Genomic DNA, 15,230 nt, shown 5'->3' on the forward strand with positions numbered 1-15,230 from the left:
TTCTTCTTTTTTTTCTTTTTTTTTCTTCTTTTTTTTCTTCTTTTTTTTCTTTTTTTTTCTTTCTTTTTTTTTCTTTCTTTTTTTTCTTCTTTTTTTTTCTTTTTTTTTTTTTTTCTTCTTTTTTTTCCTTTTTTTTTTGTGCTTCCTCCTTGCTTTGCTGGGCTTTTCTGTGATGACCCAAGTTGTTTTCAGTTATTTCAGATTAACTGTTTTCATTCAAGTGTTTTCTCATGAGTGGCAGGATTGATATTTGACTACGTGTTTACAGATCACCAAAATATTGTTGATTGTTTTCTTTCTTTTTTTTTTTTTTTTTTTCGCAGTTGTTTTGTTTCCCTACTCGTGGAAGAAAATCAAGCAAATCCTCTCAAAGACCAGATAAAACTTGCGTTCCTCCTCTCCAATCCTGCCTTTCTCGGTATTCCCGCTGCATCAAAGGTTTATTTATTGAAAAAAAAAAAGACAAAAATAAAAAAAGAATTCCCATTAATATTTTCTAAATTAAAATCAATATTTTTTTTTTTTTTTTTCCTTTTTGTTCATCCATCTGTGTATTTAATAAATTTTTTTATATATTTTGGTATGGATTAAAATTATCTCACTTTTTAAGAGAATTGTTTCACCTTCTTGTTTTATCTGATACCCCCACCCCACCCTTTTCTTTTTTTTCTCCTTTTTATTTTTATTTCTTCAAAACAAAATGTACGAAACTTCACTTGTTATTTCAACATTTGACAAAATATGATTCTTAGATTTAAATTTAAAAATTAATCTAAACATGTACTTTGTTGCCACACTATTGGTGTAGCATTCCGGAGGAGGAGGAGATTTTGTCTGTTGTGATTATGTCTCCTTATTATTATGTGTGTCTCTTATTACGTATATATGTACATCGTCATGTTACCTCTAGCATGTGTGTATATATACAACATGATGGGTTGGTCACTAGTGTGACCGCCCAACGGTTACAATAAATATAACATAAATGCATCGGCTTTGTTCCTATGCTAGTAATGAAATCCTGGTAAACAGCAACAAATTTATATTAATTAATTGGAATTCATTATTGAGATGAGTATTATTCATTTATTGCGGACTATTATCCTCATCTTTTTTTAGTTGTTGTTTCACGACGTTTCGGTCAAATATTCCTTTGGTCTTCATCAGGTGGTAACCACGACGGGATAAGAACTCCGAATCTCCTAACTGCATTCTCAGCAATTACTGCCATCAAGAGGTGTTGTCGTCTCACCACATTTTTGGCCAAGTAAGCCTCTGGCCGGCTTTGGGTAGGATTGAAACCACTATCTTCAGACAATGCTCATCTGGAACCGTAGAGATTCAATGTCTCTATCCACTGCGCCATGGGCCCTGAAGGCCAGAGGAATAGTTGGCCAAAACGTGGAATAATAACTAAAAAAAATGAGGATAATAGTCTGCAATAAATAGATGAGCGACAAATTTATTTAAATTTATAAATATTTTACTTTAGTTGAAGTTCTCAGAAATCAAGGAGCCTAATACCTGGGGCTAACACTTGAACTCTATATGAGATACATAGATATTCGAATCTTTCATTTAAGTTCTTTATCTCTCAAACACTGAGTTAGTAAAGAAATTGAGAACATAATTTTTCTCTCTCCAATTAACCATTTTCATATATTGTAGTACATCTTTTATTTTGGTCTCTTGGTCTTACTGAATTCCAGAACAAGAATTTATCTAGTCTGGTGGAGTATTCAGCTTCATGCAGTTACTTGAGGTAATATTACTTGGAGATTCCTCATAAAAGCTAATATGGGTTAGCCATAGTGAGGAGATCTTATTTGGGCAACGAATATGAAATGTGATTTTGAATATTTAGTCAAGGTTTACTTCTAGGGAAAAGTATCCTCATACCAGGTTGTTCTGACAAACCCTTGTACAGAGAGACCTTAGACACTCAAGGATAGTGTCTAGTAGGCATTCAAGTTCTCTCCGTCAACCCGTGGAAGGTTAACTTGGTCAAGAAACGTCCTGGGAACGGTAATCAATATGACACTGTGGGTGATGGTTTAGTGATTAGGGCAACCAATTTATAACACTATGTACATATTGGAAGACTTTTTCAAAGAGTGAATGCATACCTGGAATTAGGTGTGACTTCTTCTCTGGGTGGTTCTCCATTGCTTTATGATGACCTCTTCCTGTTGGGTTCTGGCTGAGAAGGTGGACAACGTAGTCTTGATGGTTAAGGCAGATTAACCAACACTCAACACAAATTGTAATATATATATATATATTAGAGAATCTTAACTATTTATTTTACAAAAAATAATCACAATGTATTATGATTAAAAAATACAAAATTCATAACATTTAAACTTTTAAAGAGCTTAACTAAATTTAACTGCTGGGCTTTTCAGAGAGACAAAATTATGCATGCTCACCTATGCTTGCCAGTTGAGAAAGAGAATAAGTCATGGCGAATTGCATTGTTGTTTCTTCCCCTGTATCCTACTGCGAGTGACCAAATCACCTCCTGGCTACAGGGGAGGGGGGGGGGGTTGACAAAGCAGTGGCACTTACAACATATAGTGCCACATAGGCTTGCAAGTTGAAGATGAGATTATTTCCACAGCCAGACAATGTCACAGTTCACAAGAGCCAAGAAAGCCAACAAGCCGGAAGTCCAAGACTCGAGTTTCGCTCTCATTTGGGCTCATCAGTTAGACACATCCAAACTCGGGATTTGAAACCCGAGCCTTTTGCATTCTAGGCAAGCACTCTACCAACTGAGCAAACATGCCATACACACAAGAATGCCTATAAACTTACACAGATCAAGCAACCCACGGCATAGATCCAACAGTGGAATGAACCTACCTCATACTGAACAAGGAACGTGGTCATCCAACTAGCTATAACCCAAGCCGACGTCTCACAAGTAGGAATTTTATACTCATAAGGATGATGCCATCATGACATGCTAACCTAGTGAGCAATCAGTAATAAAATTATTATATTATATATATATGCGATGATAACGTCACCATACCTTTTTTCTATTTCTTGGTCTTCTTTGATTGATTCTTCCTGTCACTGGTCAATGCTGTGAAGAAACATCTGAAGAAAACATAATGCCGATTTTCTGGTATGGATTACTTTATTTGACTACGAGTGAACTGGTGGGGAGGGGAAGCCATAGCATTGTTGACTCACTTTTTTTTATGACATTTGTTTTGACACATTTTTGTGTCCAACCCGACACAGACATGTTTGTTTTGCCCAATATCAGAAGCCAGACTCACTTGCATGCAAGTGAAAGATATCTTCCTCTCTTTCTTTCATGCTCTCTCTCTCTCTTTCTTTCTTTCCACATTTTCTTCTTTCACACATTCCGAATGACATTTCAGGTGTCACTGTCAACCTCAACTACAGCGTTTGACATACGTCAACACTTAACCCCTTGAACTCTTTTTGCATTAATCAACCTGTCAGCAAAATCACAATTTCAAACATGACGGCGTAACCTGGGATGAATTATATATCATTGGAAATAATCAGTTTCGACTTTCAAATTATAAAAAAAAGCCTTTGTGGATATATTTGGAACAGCAGTTTCTGTTTCACCACTTGGGCCAAAAACTACTCAAGGATAAGGATTAATGAGATGGATTGGATGATGAAGAATGTTATAAGAATGCTAGACTACCTGTGACCCGTTGGGTCAGTATATTAGCTATGGAATTAATGTATGAGCGTGACACTTGTGACGTAAAGAAAATAGTTTTTTTTGGACATAACAGAAACATTTCTATGAAAGTATATTAAAATGAAAAAAAAATATAGATAGATTTTTATGAGTCGTTCTGTTTATTATAATTGATTATTTTTTTAAAAAAAACCCAAAAAACTTACAGCCATTGAATTATAAGTGGTTTGCCATACTTATAGGTAAATGTGCACCGAACAGATACCATAATACTTAAAGTTAAATTCAAATTTTGATATATCTTTTTTAAATGAAATTGTTACTTGAAAGTACAGAATAGTTAAAAAACACTCTCCCCATGTTAAGAATGGCTTTTTAAATAGAAAATGAAAATAAAATGTAACTTTTTTTTCATTTATTTTAAACAAACATTCATGACCCATTGGGTCAAATATTTAATTTATATTAATAATAAGGTCAATAAAACTAATTAAGACAATGTGGAAATGAACGATGTAAAAAAAAAGCAGAAAGTATTAACAATTGTTTATTTGGATAATTTAAACATGAAAAAAAAAAAAACAATTGGGATGCTGAAATGTACACAGTAAAGCAACACGTTTTCTTGTTGCGTTGATTATTTATTTGTAACACAAATTAAATAAAACCCCCGAAAATGTTTTTATTATGTTGGTAGTGTAGAAAAAAATGTATGAATGTTTTTAAGAAAGGTGTATTAAAAAATGGAGAATAAATTAAAAAAAAAAAAAAGGAACACGATGCGGAAATCGCCGTTGTAAATTGTTCTTATGGTTGTCAATGGGTCAAAGTTAATTTATTTGTAAGAAAATTGCGACAGTATAGTTGTAATACAGAATAGTTGCAAAGCATCCCCCACCCTTCCCATGTTAAATAATAATTTCTAAATAATAACGTTAATATGTCAATGCGTGGATCAAATTCTGCAAAAGTAGCAATTTGTGTTTATTTGTTTACGCTGTTATGGGTGTATGTACGCATGCGCAACCAGAAGTCGTAAACTGGATGTGGGGTTACAACACCCGCTCCACAAGGTCATTTGAGTTTTATAATTACATAGATTGAAAATGAACTTTGGTTGAGTTTTTTTCAAGTTTTGATAAAACATTTTAAAAAAATTGTTTATAGAAATCACTCCAGACAAGGCATGAAGCCACTTGATGGAAGGAGCAAAAAAATACATGTCCACGTATGATTTTAGAGTAGTAATTTCAAGGTTATGAGGGTTTTTTAAAGCTTAAAGATGTTTTTTTTTTTAATTTATTTTATTTTTTATACATGGTTAACAATAAAATTGTCGCCCTTGAAAGGACATGATTCCATTTCCGTTTGATGAAAACTGGTTTTCATTTTTTATTGCAGATCATCTACTAGTTGGCCAGTTGTGTACAAATTCCAAGAGTGATAGAAACCTTCTATCATGTCTGAAAGTGACACAATATTCAACGAGCGAGATTGGAAATGCCCCGTTGTACAACTCATGGTCTCTACCGATCCAAGTCATGACAACAGGACCATTGTCAATACCCTCAAAATGCAAATCCAGGGGGCTCAATGCTTGAGGGCACAGCTCAATGCATCGGGCGACCCTTTGGAGGTGGCGGAGTGGAGCCCAAGGTTGAGGACACTGCTAGGAAGACCCAGGCCAAAGAGTTCAGCAAAAAGGTCCAGGCAATCATTGATGAAACTCTCTAGTGGCCTATTCGGCAGGCCCAGGTGCACAACAGCCAGAACCATTGCTGGATTGGCATGAAGAACAGGGACGTGCCCAGGGTGATGAAAAAGTTTCAGGCCACATGGTGTGATTTCAAGTGAGGGCCACATCATGTCACCTCGCATCTTTGAAGTCGGCTTGAAAGTTAACACCAAAGTGTACCTAGATATACTGAAGAGTGTGGTGATCCCCTGATGCAATCAGGTGGCCACTGGCAGACCTTGGGTATGACAGCAGGACTTGGCGCCAGTCCACAAATCCAAAGGGACTCAGACTTGACTTCAGAAGGAGTGCTATGACTTTGTACCCCTCTCTCACTGCCCCCCTTCCCCCTGACCTGCACTTTGTTTAGTCATACGTCGAGAACATCACCAACATGACCTGACCTCCCACACTACCAAAGCCAACCTGATCGCTGCCATCTGCTGAGTATTTGCTGAGTTCCTACCGGTGTTTGTGGAAAAGCATGCTCCCAGTTCCGGACCCGTATCGAGGTGGTGATTGAGAGTGAAGGCGGCTACATTGAATAGATGTCAGCTTTATTCCATAATCAAGTTACAGAATTGATTTTTTTCAATAAGTTTTAAAAGAAAGCAGTAGTGTTTTTTTTTTTTTTTTATGGCGACAATTTTATCATTCCAACCCGTACTACTTGAAGGTTAAAAACTGGAAACTGTGCCAAGATAAGAGCATATACAGTGTCTAAAATTCCCAAATGGTCACCTATCTGATACTAGCCAGGCTCATTATTGCTTAACTACAGAGATCTGGCTAGAACCACTGTGTCAACATGATTATGCCGTAAATGTTGAATTTAAGGTCTTGACCCTGACTTCGACGTTCTTGACAACTATCCCAATCTTAACGTTAGTTTGGGGGGTTAATTTTAAAGTAGATTTCAGAATAGCAAATTATCGTTTCTATTTACGTGTGTGATGTCCGTATCTTCCTCTGAACTGATAACAATGCTTATAAAGGCTAGAAGCCATTTGAAGATAAGGGAGGGGGGTTGGATAGATTGAATATCAGTCGGATAATGAAGAATGTTATGAAAAAATTGAAAATGATGAATGGAATGAACAATACTTGATTACTTATGAAGATACACTATCCAGTTGTGAACCGGTTTCCATAAGTCGATCTTGTCTGCCTTTTAATGGCTACTCTCACGTCTGTTCACCATTTAGTTGAATCCATTGGATTCCCCACATGAAGCTGCTAGGCTTCCACGTCCTCGTAATACATTTAAACATTTAACAAAATATGAATATAAGATTTAAATTTAACATTTATTTTGTTGCTATTCGAAATAATATTTCTCGACTGCCAAATTTAAAAAGGCAAATATTTGAAACATCAAGGAGTTTCATTGAATGTTCTACTAGTTTGGCAGGTTGAAAGCAGGCTCAAGGCGTTCCCTCAAATAATGAAAATGAAGAGGTGATAGAGAGCCAGGTCAGTTCATAATGATCTCTGGTGTGGTGCATCATTAAGAAACCTATGATGTTAAGGAAGATCTTGAGCACGTGGTACAATAGGGAAAGAGGTGGCTGGTTACTTTTAATGCATCTAAAACCAAGCTTCTGTCTTTACGTCATCAATGCTCTGATCCCCATCTGACATCAATGGAAATGAATGGCTCTCATGGGAGGCTCCATGTTTTGACAAGCTTCTGGGCTTGACCATTACTCCTGATATGTAATAGAACATGTACATCAAATCTGTTGCCAAGGTCACTGGGAAAATGGGATCCTTCTGTCGATTCAGTAGATATCTCACTGCTGATGCAATTCTCTACCTTTATAAGAGCCAGGTACGTCCAAGGATGGAGTACTGTTGCTACATCTGGGCAGGAGATGCTAGAAAGACCTTATCCTACCTTGACAGAGTTCAAAATAGATTTTGTAGCCTAGTGGGGGATGCCCTTTTCTCTTCCCTGCAACCTCTTTATCACAGAAGAGACGTTGTCAGTCTGTCTCTACTTTATTGCAGGTTGGATAAGGTCTTTATAGCATCTCCTGCCCAGATGTAGCAACAGTACTCCATCCTTGGACGTTCATGACAAGTGCTCGTCTGAGCTCCAATGTATGGTCCCCTCTCGCTAAACTTTCACAAGAAACACTATCAATAATTTCCCCCACTCTTTATCCGTGCCTAAACCTAAATGTAGATTCCATGAACAAAGCTTCTTTCTTAGAACTGCACACCTGTGAAACTCTCTTCCATTTGCCTACTCACCGGCTGACTATAATATGGTTCTTTTCAAGTCCAACGTAAACAAGTTCTTGATGAGCCGTTCCCCTTAAGTAATCCAATATTTACCAAATTTCCAATACTACCAACAATTATTACGACATTGTCTCATTGACCAGTGTACAAAGATTAACCCTTATCCTCGAGTGGCCTCTGGGCCTTAATAAGTGGTGACTCCTTTGTAAAAAAAAAAAAAGTCATATCTTGCGATCTTCTGTTGATGTTGCTGCATGTCCACGGTTTATTGTTGATTCTGTTTAATAACAAAGGATAAAAAAATTGAACACAAGCCGCGTTCCATAAAGAATTGCTGTCTTGGAAAACGGTAACAGCAACTAATGCATGTACATAAGTCAGTGTCATAGTTAATGCACTTGCATATTTTTGCATATATGTATGCACTAATATATGTATTTTTTGCTTACATGCACCGAAAAATAGTGCTGGCCTTCGGGCCAAGATCAAAGTGTAGTATCTGTTCCGGCAGATACTGCAAGCTATGACTAGCAAAGACCAGATGTGGGGGCAACCCCACATGCCTGACCTTTAACCAGCTCCCATTTCCCACCTCTCGGGAGCTGGTCCCCTTTTCCCTTCCCCCTCCCTTCACTCCTCACATTAAAAATTGGCCTTGTGCCTAATTTGCTCGGTGGGGGAGCAAATAAATACCATCTGTTCCGGCAGATGCTGCACTTAAGATAATTTGTACCAGTCAATGGAGGGGAAACCCTCTATACTGGGACAATTATTATTTTTGGTAACCAGAGTGCCCCCTTTTTGCCTACTTTAAGGGGAGCTGGTTTTTACCTCACATTAAAAACGGCCTTGTGCCTAATTTGCTCAGTGGGGGAGCAAATAAATACCATCTGTTCCGGCAGATACTGCTAGCTATGACTAGCTATGACTAGCAAAGACCAGATGTGGGGGCAACCCCACATGCCTGACCTTTAACCAGCTCCCATTTCCCACCTCTCGGGAGCTGATCCCCTTTTCCCTTCCCCCTCCCTTCACTCCTCACATTAAAAATTGGCCTTGTGCCTAATTTGCTCGGTGGGGGAGCAAATAAATACCATCTGTTCCGGCATATACTGCAAGCAAAGACCATATGTGGGGGCGACCCCACATATAAGACCTTGGTCAATGTAGGGGCAACCCTTCATACCAATTGTCACTATCCAGCTCCCCTACTCCCCGGGGAGCTGGTCCCCATTTCCCCTTCACTCCTCACATTAAAAATCGGCCTTGTGCCTAATTTGCTCGGTGGGGGAGCAAATAAATACCATCTGTTCCGGCAGATACTGCAAGCAAAGACCATATGTGGGGGTAACCCCACATATAAGACCTTGGTCAATGTAGGGGAAACCCTTCATACGAACAGTTACTATCCAACTCCCCTACTCCCCGGGGAGTTGGTCCCCATTTCCCCTTCACTCCTCACATTAAAAATCGGCCTTGTGCCTAATTTGCTCGGTGGGGGAGCAAATAAATACCATCTGTTCTTCAGATGCTGCACTTCTATTTCTTGTTCTCTTTCGGTGGAGGAGAAATCCTTCACGACTGAGACAATTTTTATTTTTGTACCTTTTCTCCACGTTAAAAAACGCCCCTGGTGTCTAACTCTGTCCTGTGGGGAGGCATAGTAAATAGGTACATCATACAGAAATTATCATCATCATCATCGTAAAAATATTCGGAAAGAAAGAAAGACAGAAGGAACTGGCATGCATAATAGATTTATAGAATTCTTGTTTCCACAATTGCTTTTTTTTTTTACATGACAAAAGAAATTGACAAAATATATTAGATCTGAATTTACAAGTATTTACTTTCTTACCATTCTATTTTTAAAAATAAAAACATTTTAAATAAAAAAAAATCTGTTATATAAGTCTCACCTGTCTGTTAGTATGTATGTATGTATGTATGTATGTATGTTTGTTTGTTTGTATGTCTGCCTAAAACTTTCAACAGAGGCGACGGATTTTCACGAGATTGATATCGTTTTGAAGCTTAACTCTTCGGATGACAAATATCGAAAAATTGGCCAAAAGCATTAATTCCTTTACCCCCAAGTGGGAACTTTTCTACAGGGAGGGGTCAATTTTTTCGATGATATTTTCAAAAGTCATTCCCGCTTTTCGATTGTCTAGCCTTAATTTAAACTTACGTCACTTCCGGTGTGGCGATGGGCGCAACAGCTAACACGTCACGTTTTTTTTGTTTCACTTTCTTTTCCTCCTTTGTGGTATGGGTTCGTGCCTGCCTACCTTCTACCACTTTTTTTTTTTTTTTTTTTTTGCGCTTGCACTTTTCCTTTTTTTGTTTATTCTCAACCAACACCCTTACACACACCTTCACTTGGTTTTCCACCTTCGCGTCACGGGTTCGAGCCTGCCTGCCTACTACAACTTATTTATTTATTTATTTTTTTCTCAACACACACCTCCAAACACCCGGGCACCCAGGCTAGTTTTAAATAAAATAAAAACAAATTTAAAAAAAAAAAAAAAAAATTTGTGAAATATATTCAAAACATATGAAACTTTCGTCGGACGCTGATTCCTGTTTATCAATGAGTATGACTATGACAACAGGATATTCTTTTCATTATTTTGACTCTCGAGTATATATCCGACACAATCAATCAATCGAGAACCACATCACTCTATCTACGAACATTAACTTATATATACACTCGAGAATCAAAATAATGAAAAGAATATTCTCTTTTCATAGCGCTACTAATGAGTCACCACTGAGGGCAAAAGTCACTCGAGAATAAAAATTAATGAGATTAATAGATTAACAACTGAATGATGAAGAATATTGTAAGAGGATTGAAAATGATGAATGACGAACAAAATTTGATTACTTATGAAGACGGTTTATAACAAGTACTAGCAGGGAGACCTGGCGTTGTCCAGGATTGGATGAGGATTAACGAATGTTGCACACTCCCATATTTTTGCACATTTTTCAATCAACTCGATTGATTGCCGCTCTAGTCAGAGACCCATCTTGGTGCACCAGGAGGAAGTTTCACATGTCTCCCTGCATTGACTTAGTTCACTATACGTTGTAGTCTACATTGCATCTACTGTTGATTTTATAAAATTATTTTTATATAATGGCTTGAATTAAAGTTTAAAATGCAAATATTAAGCATCATGGTTCAGTTGCACTCTAAACAAGCTTACAGACAGCTTTCATTTGAATCAATCAGCCGTTTCAGCATATAACAATCATAATCAGCCGTCCCAGGATATAACAGAAATCTTCCCATAATGCAAATGACATTCATCTGAGAGATGGTAGGGTTACAATTGAGCATTAGATATTTCCTGTATGTGTTATTGTTCATGAGGACAACCTTGTAGATTCTGACGATGATGCGAGTGTACAAACACATGCAGACGGTGGAAGACATTTACTATTAGGTTGAGAAGAAAGTTCTTGAGGAATTTTGATTTCAAATGATGTATTTTCAAATAAGTTTTCGTTATAATCCCTTTACTTTGTATATCATTTTGAAGAGTGTTTTTCACTTTCTTGTCAACCGGATACAATTGTCATCATTCACACTTTGTTACTTATACCTTAATTCTTTTTTCACATTCCTATTTTTATTCTCGATATAGCTGTTTTTTTATTTTATTTTTTTTATTTTTATTTGATATGCCTATAATCATGCTGCCATACCGGTCTTCATTAGATCACTAAAGTTAAGCAACATTGAGCCCAGTCAGCACTAAATGAGTAACTATTTTGGAAAACCAGGTGTTATATATATATATATAAATGTGAAAATGTCTGTCTGTGTGTATGTCTGTGTACATTTCCCTACCAAATAACTCTGTTAATTTTCGGTTTAGAGACTCGAGATTTGACATAAGGAGTACTGAGATTTGGGAAAATCTTTTTAATCGGTTTTCGGTTAGAAATTTAGCTGTCAAGGGGGTCAAAGTTCAACGATTTGACATTTGAAAACTACCAAACTTCTCCGCCAATTTTGGGTTTAAATACTTGAAATTTTAGATGTAGGTTACTTGGACATGGATCAAACTTCTAAATTTGATTTGAGCCCAAAACAATAAATGTTAAGGGGTCCAAATTGGGGTCAAAGTTAAAAAAAATTTACTTCTGCGGTCTCTACCAAATTACTAAGAGAAATTTTGGTCGAAACATTTGAAATCTTACATAAAGTGTATTCACATGTAGGGTAAGTTATGAACAGTACATAGGGCCCGAGCAAAGCTGGGCTGAACTTTTAGTAACAATATAAAAATCTCGTAATAATTTGAACTCTTGCATCGGAAGTATAACTGAGGGTAAAATCTCCTCCACCTTCCTTTATTTATGACTATTCAAAACAAAAATATTCGGATTAAATGTTAAAATCGATGAAATTGAAAAAGTTTTGTTTTTTTATTAAGATTGAAATTAATGAATGACAAAACATTTAATTATCTTCTAGTCCAAAAAATGGTTGTCAATAATCACAAAATTACAGTGCGGGGGGTGGGTGATTAGGATCCTGTTTACTTTCTATATAAGGTAGATTAAAGATGATACATCAATTAAATAGCTTCTTTCTTCAAACTGATAGCGTTTGGAATATTCTTCCTGTTCCCTGTTTCCCTAACTGTTCTAACAAAAATTTAAATATAATGTGAACAAATATCTCATATTACCTAGGATGCACCTGTAGGTATGACTCCCTAATTTATAGTAGCCCCTTATGTTTTCATGGTAATGTGCCTTCTTTGGAGTAAACAAAAACAAATTTATGTGCAATCATGTGCTCCCACGCTTGACAACGATTGCTGACTCTGATACTGTTTCCATGGTCTTCTCTTTCATCTTCTCTTCTGTTTGTGTCGTCATCTCTCACATTGGCAGCTACGAAGACAGAATTCACTGCCACTCCTAAAACTGTCTGTAAACTAACTCTAAATATACTGACATTCATGTCCAATGTTTTGTCTGAGGCACTTACCACACATTGATTAACAATCCTATTGAAATAGGATTTGTGTGCCTTAGTGAACAACTTCCATCTGATCATACTGATGCAGATAAGAAACGCAATGCAAGTATAAAGTATAAGAAAAAGTACATATATATATGTGTGTGTGTGTATCTCTACAATTATATAAATGCAACTTTGTGTGTAAGTGTGTGTGTGTGTGTGTGTGTGTGCGAGTTCGTTCTTTATAGACTCTGAAACGGCTGAACAGATTTTCTTTAAAATTTACAGAACTCTGGGAGTGATCTTAGTTAAGTTTTGTCTCAGAATGCCCCCCCCCCGATAATTACCGATAATCGAAACCGTTATTTTAATTTATCTATCATCGGTAAAGCCATTTTTTTCCATGTCATCACTTAGCAACAATGATATAACAACGGGCAGTGAAAATTCTATTTTAGGTAAGTTGATAGTGTGTTTTGTTTTGTTTTGTTTTCCATGATGTGGTCTGTAGGTTCAAACGCCGCATGTAAATTTCTTAATGCTTTTTTTTTTTTGTTAACTGGAAAGAAGTTTATATAAAATAATTTTATAAAAGAAACAGTAGGTTCTCTAGAGTGCAACGTAGAATAACATATTTTGGACTAAGTTACTGCATGAAGACATGTGAAGCTTCATCCCGGACGATTTCACAGATTTTGATGACAATAAAAGTATAGGAGTGTGAAAATCGATTACATCTGTGCATTGTATTGCTTTCTATAAATTTTAATTTATTTTGTGACAATGACGATTTAGTTTGAATTCCAGAGTTATGGTTTATGAAAACAATGTCTTCCAGAGAATTTCTTCTCATTTGTCTTGGTGGCTCAGATGTTTTTGTGTACAGGATTTCAATTTGGTTATTTTACCGGGTTCAGAGTGCTTGGTTTTATTCTGACTCCAATATTGGTATATCTGTAATGCAACAAAAAGAAAATTATATTTCAGATTTTTTTTTTTAGATGAGAATCAATGATCTATGTATTATTATGCCTGTTACATCTACCGTTATCATGCTGACCATCCCTTAAAAGGAAAGTAGAATTTTCCAAATGGCTAATAAACATTTGAGTGTTTAATAAAACAAAAATAAATTGATGTCACTGAAAGGAAAAAACTAGCCATATTCTGATTGGATAAAAAAAACTTACTTACCAATGAAAACTAAAATAAAAACATGGCGGTTTTAAATTCTTGTTCAAATGTATCTCCTGGCTTAAATACTTAAATAATGTTTTTTTTTTATTACATTTTCATCCCAAACAAGGCAAATTGCCACTTTGGTGTAGGGGCTACTATCAGGGGCAACAATTACTGGGGTACTATATAGGGATTTGGACAGCAAGATGTCGGTTCACGTTACACTTGAACTTCTGCATGCCAGTACAGTTGGGGAAGCAGGGACCTGGAATGGAATACCAGAGTCTAGCGGTTCTGGGGAAGAAACTACTGGAGTAGAAAGATCTTTTACATCTAGGGATCTCTACTGTATGGGGGTGGGATTTAGCTGCCTGTCGGGTTTGTCGAGGGTGTTTACATCGTGAGGGCACAAGTGTCTGCAGTTCGACAGAGCATTCACCATTAAAATACGTGTAGAACAGGCAGAAGGATGCAACATTTCATCGATGGGACAGAGGCTGAAGCTTAGATGCCAGTTCAGGGCCTATCAGATTTGCGACTCTCTTTTGAACCTTGTCTAGGAGCGAGAGACTAGTAGCAGATGCACCAGCCCAAATGTGACAGCAATACTCCATACATGGGCGAATGGTGGCCTTATAGAGGTACAGGATACTGTGACGGGACACCGGACGATGCTGGGTGTCCCGTTCAGCTAGGTGAAGATAAGAATGCTTATGGCCGGGGGGGGGGGCGTGCTGATACTGTATCAAAGATTAAGACAGGCGTTTATGAGATTTTCGGGAGACATGGTATCTGTTTTAATGGCGGAGAAAAAGAGATAAGTCTGGGAATGGGAATTTCGAACAAAGAGATTATTTTTCTAGTTGGATCTGGTGAGAATGAGTTTTAACTAACGTAATTGATTCGGGCAGTCTCGAGAATTTGGGTTCCAAATGTCTGCTCGGAGTCGGGGACCCGGGGTGTTTTAACTCGGAGACCACCAAGCTAGTTTGACAGATATGTTCACAAAACAATAGAGAAAGGGAAAAGAATAAGAAAATAGGGGGATAGAAAAAGAAATTCACAAGAGAAGAAAGAGGGGGGAATAGAAGATAATGGAGAAAAGGAACGAAGATGCTTGATATAAACAACGATTGCCTACTCGGAAAGAGATAGAAGGGTTTTGGCAGTTTTTGACCAGCAAGCGAGCTGGACACATCGGCTCTCGCCCCGCCTGGGGTGAGAGGGGCAGAAATCTCAATAAGAACTAACTTGAAAAGATCTTGTTCTTAGCTAGAGAATTAACCTGATATCTCAAGTATACAACCTGCATCACGAAGCGCGGATAACGAAAACACGACTTTAAACAAATGTAGAATGATTGCAAATAATTATTTTATTTG

The 15,230-nt window shown here is 37.1% G+C and overlaps 2 protein-coding genes across 3 annotated transcripts in view; one reads left to right on the plus strand and one right to left on the minus strand.

Moving 5' to 3' along the window:
* The window catches only part of LOC145248097 (rhomboid-related protein 4-like), a 31,960-nt gene extending 31,346 nt beyond the window's left edge, over nucleotides 1-614 (plus strand). Inside the window, exon 6 of the mRNA XM_080109886.1 lies at nucleotides 324-614. The gene's annotated coding sequence lies outside the window, so the exon portion shown is untranslated. The remainder of the gene's footprint in view (nucleotides 1-323) is intronic.
* Nucleotides 615-11,342: 10,728 nt separating this feature from the next.
* The window catches only part of LOC145248099 (uncharacterized), a 94,531-nt gene continuing 90,643 nt past the window's right edge, over nucleotides 11,343-15,230 (minus strand). For both annotated transcript variants that reach the window (XM_080109889.1, XM_080109888.1), the window contains exon 7: nucleotides 11,343-13,623. In XM_080109889.1, the coding sequence (XP_079966015.1) occupies nucleotides 13,569-13,623 (55 nt within the window). In that variant the 3' untranslated portion in view covers nucleotides 11,343-13,568. The remainder of the gene's footprint in view (nucleotides 13,624-15,230) is intronic.

Source organism: Euprymna scolopes, chromosome 26 (assembly GCF_053919585.1).
Source record: "Euprymna scolopes isolate OS-2025 chromosome 26, ASM5391958v1, whole genome shotgun sequence".
Taxonomy (NCBI): domain Eukaryota; kingdom Metazoa; phylum Mollusca; class Cephalopoda; order Sepiida; family Sepiolidae; genus Euprymna; species Euprymna scolopes.